This window comes from Buceros rhinoceros, unplaced genomic scaffold (assembly GCF_000710305.1).
Source record: "Buceros rhinoceros silvestris isolate BGI_N320 unplaced genomic scaffold, ASM71030v1 scaffold32087, whole genome shotgun sequence".
Lineage (NCBI taxonomy): Eukaryota > Metazoa > Chordata > Aves > Bucerotiformes > Bucerotidae > Buceros > Buceros rhinoceros.
In genome coordinates this window covers 559-3610 of record NW_010420916.1, presented here as the reverse complement: position 1 = coordinate 3610, position 3052 = coordinate 559, and the positions used below count along the sequence as shown (strand labels likewise).

General features: G+C 56.0%; 1 protein-coding gene across 1 annotated transcript; it reads left to right on the top strand.

The window, feature by feature from the left end:
• The first annotated feature begins 709 nt into the window (after positions 1-709).
• On the top strand, positions 710-2469 carry SZRD1 (SUZ RNA binding domain containing 1). The gene is made up of 3 exons (XM_010139488.1): positions 710-753; positions 1432-1686; positions 2367-2469. The coding sequence occupies exons 1-3, from the start codon at positions 710-712 to the stop codon at positions 2467-2469; spliced, it is 402 nt and encodes a 133-aa protein (XP_010137790.1).
• Positions 2470-3052: the final 583 nt, after the last annotated feature.

Sequence of the window (3052 nt, the reverse complement as noted above, 5' to 3'; positions counted from 1 at the left end):
TGATGGGCATCGCCCCAGCTGCTGCCTCTCTGCCCAAGAGGTTCGGCGCCGGTTCCTGCTCGGATCGGGGAGTTCCTCGCTGCGCGTGCCCGGGGTTCTTTACCCTGAACTGCACTCTCTTGTCCGTACAATGAACGATGAGCACCCCGCAGCATCCACAGCTCGCTGTAGGTGTATTCCTGGCTCCGGTGGCTTTGCTCTTCTCTGCCTCTTGGTTTGCGAGTCCTCCTCCTCCGTCCATTCATCGTCCATCCTCATGCTTGCTCTGCCCCCTTCGCAGTGTTGCCGTTCGAAGGGCGGGGTTAAATGTGCACAGATGGCCTCAAACTCTTGCCTTGAAGATGAGCCTTCAGGTTTTTATTTTCCTCTCTTTCTTTTCCAGGAGATAGACAGACGGTTAGAAAAGAAGCTGAAGATCACGCAGAAGGAAAGGTAATGATGCTGTGCGGTTCTGTAAAAAAAAAAAAAAAAACCCAAACAAAAAGCCCCTGGTTTTCCTGAGACACCTTTAGAGAAGCTGTAGGCCCCGGGGAGAGGGAACAGTGGGGCAACAGCCTCAGGCGGAGCCGAGGGCGCTGGGTTGAGTGCAGAAATAGGGGCTCTCCATGATGGTGCCACTAGGTGGCCCTTCCCACCTGTGGCAGGGAGCAAAAAGCCTCTGGAGAGTGATTTTATTTCAGAGCTGGGAAGACAGGAGGTAGCTACAGCTATGGGGAAGCCACTGGAGAAAAAGGCACTCAGAGGGAGAAGTGGGTGAGTCAGGTCATCCCAGCTCACAGCCGTAAATTGGCTGCCAGCTCTTGCGTCGGTAGGACTTTTCTTTTCCTGCTTGCTCTGGGTCGGGGTGGGGGGTGTGTGTGTATTGTTGTCTTCCAACAGAAATATTTCTAATCGCTTCTGACAAGTCTTTTCTTGTTGGTTGGGTTTTTTTCTCCCTTTGATTCGTAGTTGGCCACTTCTGCTCTGCGACCTCGCACAGAGAAGGGACCATAAAAATAACCAAGACAGGACCCAAGGCTGGCTCTGAGCAGCGAGGTGGCAGGGTTGGAGTGGAAAGCTGGGTGTCCCAACGAGAGGAGCCCTAAAAGTCCTCGCAGGGAATGGAATCGAGGTGCTCAGGCCTCTGTCTTTGGGCAGAAGTGCTAAAGCTTTTGCCCAGTGTCTGCTTCCCTTTCCTTCGGTCGAGCTGAGGGGCACGCAGCAGGGACTGGTTTGCTGTCCCCTCCTGAGCCAGCCTCCTCCAAACCCGCCTGCCGCTCTGCTTTAGGGTTACAAATAGAAGGAAGTCTTTAATTATTACAGGCTGCTTCTTAATCACGGCAGTGACGTCTGACGGGGAGGAATTCACAGGCAGAGCGAGAAACCTGCGTGCTGTCGAAAACAAGTACCAACCATGTGGTGTGGTGTGTTTGTTTTCTTTCTTTTAAACAGTAGAAAGTCAAAATCTCCTCCCAAAGTGCCGATCGTGATTCAGGACGACAGCCTTCCTGCAGGTCCTCCCCCGCAGATCCGCATCTTGAAGAGACCCACCACCAACGGTGTGCTCAGCAACCCCAACTCCGCCAGCCGACCTGCCTTCCCCGTCAAGTCCTTGGCCCAGAGGGAGGCGGAGTACGCCGAAGCCAGGAAACGAATACTGGGCAGCGCCAGCCCCGAAGAGGAGCAGGAGAAACCCATTCTGGATAGGTGAGGAACCCACCTGGGATAGGTGAGGGACCCTCCTTGGATGGGTGAGGGGACCCATCCTGGATGGGTGAGGAACCCAATGGCCTAGACAGTTGAGGGACCCATCCTGGATGGGTGAGGGGACCTGTCCTAGAAAGGAAACCCACTCTAGATGAGTGAAGAGCCCACTCTAGGTGGGTGAGAGCAGCCTTTCACGCCTGTGCTCCTCACAAACACCCTCCTATCAGAATGATGAGCTCCTTGAGGCAGCCGGCAAGGAGGTGGGAGTGCTTTGTTAGCAGGCAGGGCATCATAAATCACAAATCTATGGGAGCTGAGGGAAGTGCACGTGCCTGACGAGGCCGTAAGGGTTCTCTTGGACCATGGAAGGATGTGCTGGGGGCGTACAGAGGAGCGTGGCCAACCAGCGCTGTCCTGGCGGGGTGTATCCTTGTCTTCCCTCAGGTTTTTGACTTAAGGGCGGGAGAGTCACACAGGGTATGTGAAGGCACCACACTGTGACCTGTGCTGTCGCAACGCGTGTCTCCTTGAGAACTGGACTCCCAAATCTTTGAACTTCGGTCACGTCCCAGGGAGTAATGCCACCGCAGTGATGTCTCCCCCCGCAACGAGCGCAGGGTTGTTCGTCGAAGGCGCCCGGCGTTCCGCCAGCCTCTCTCATCCCCTTTTCCTCCTCGCAGGACGCCGAGGCTCTCCCAGCCAGAAGACACCCGACAGCCCAACAATGTGATCAGGCAGCCCCTGGGTCCCGACGGCTCGCAAGGCTTCAAGCAGCGCAGATAAACGCGGGCGAGAGACGCTGCTGCGCAAGGCGGGGGTCCACCGGGGCGGACAAATGGCCTCGAGCAAAGGGAACGACCCGGTTGATTTGCACTGTGATTTTTCCCTCCCCTCTCTGCCCCCTTTGCTCTGCCCACTGTGACCTTCAACCCCACGCACTGTGACCACCCCTCTCCACACCCACTGTGACCGGCGCAGCCGAGCAAGGCTGTCCCCAAAACGGGGGGGGACAACGAGGCGGGGAGGGGGGGACAAAAGACTCGGGCGGGTGCATGTGCCACTTGGGTTGAAGCTGGCGCCAGCAATAATGTCTGTTGGACTCAAAACCTGGCATTTTAAGGTCAAAAAAGACCCCGAAATACCGGGAGGCCTCCCTGGCCGCGCGCGAGGTCTGTCCCATGGCATCGCTTTGAGTTGGATTTTCTGTTTCTTTCTCTCGTTTGGGTTCTGTCCAGCAGCTCCCTGGAGCGCACGGGAAGGGTTTGGACTGTTGGTTTTAATCGACAAGAGGTAGTTAACGCGTTCCAAGAGGAGTTTTAACTGATTTCCGCGATTTTAATGGCTCGGGTTTGGCAAGTGCTCGCTT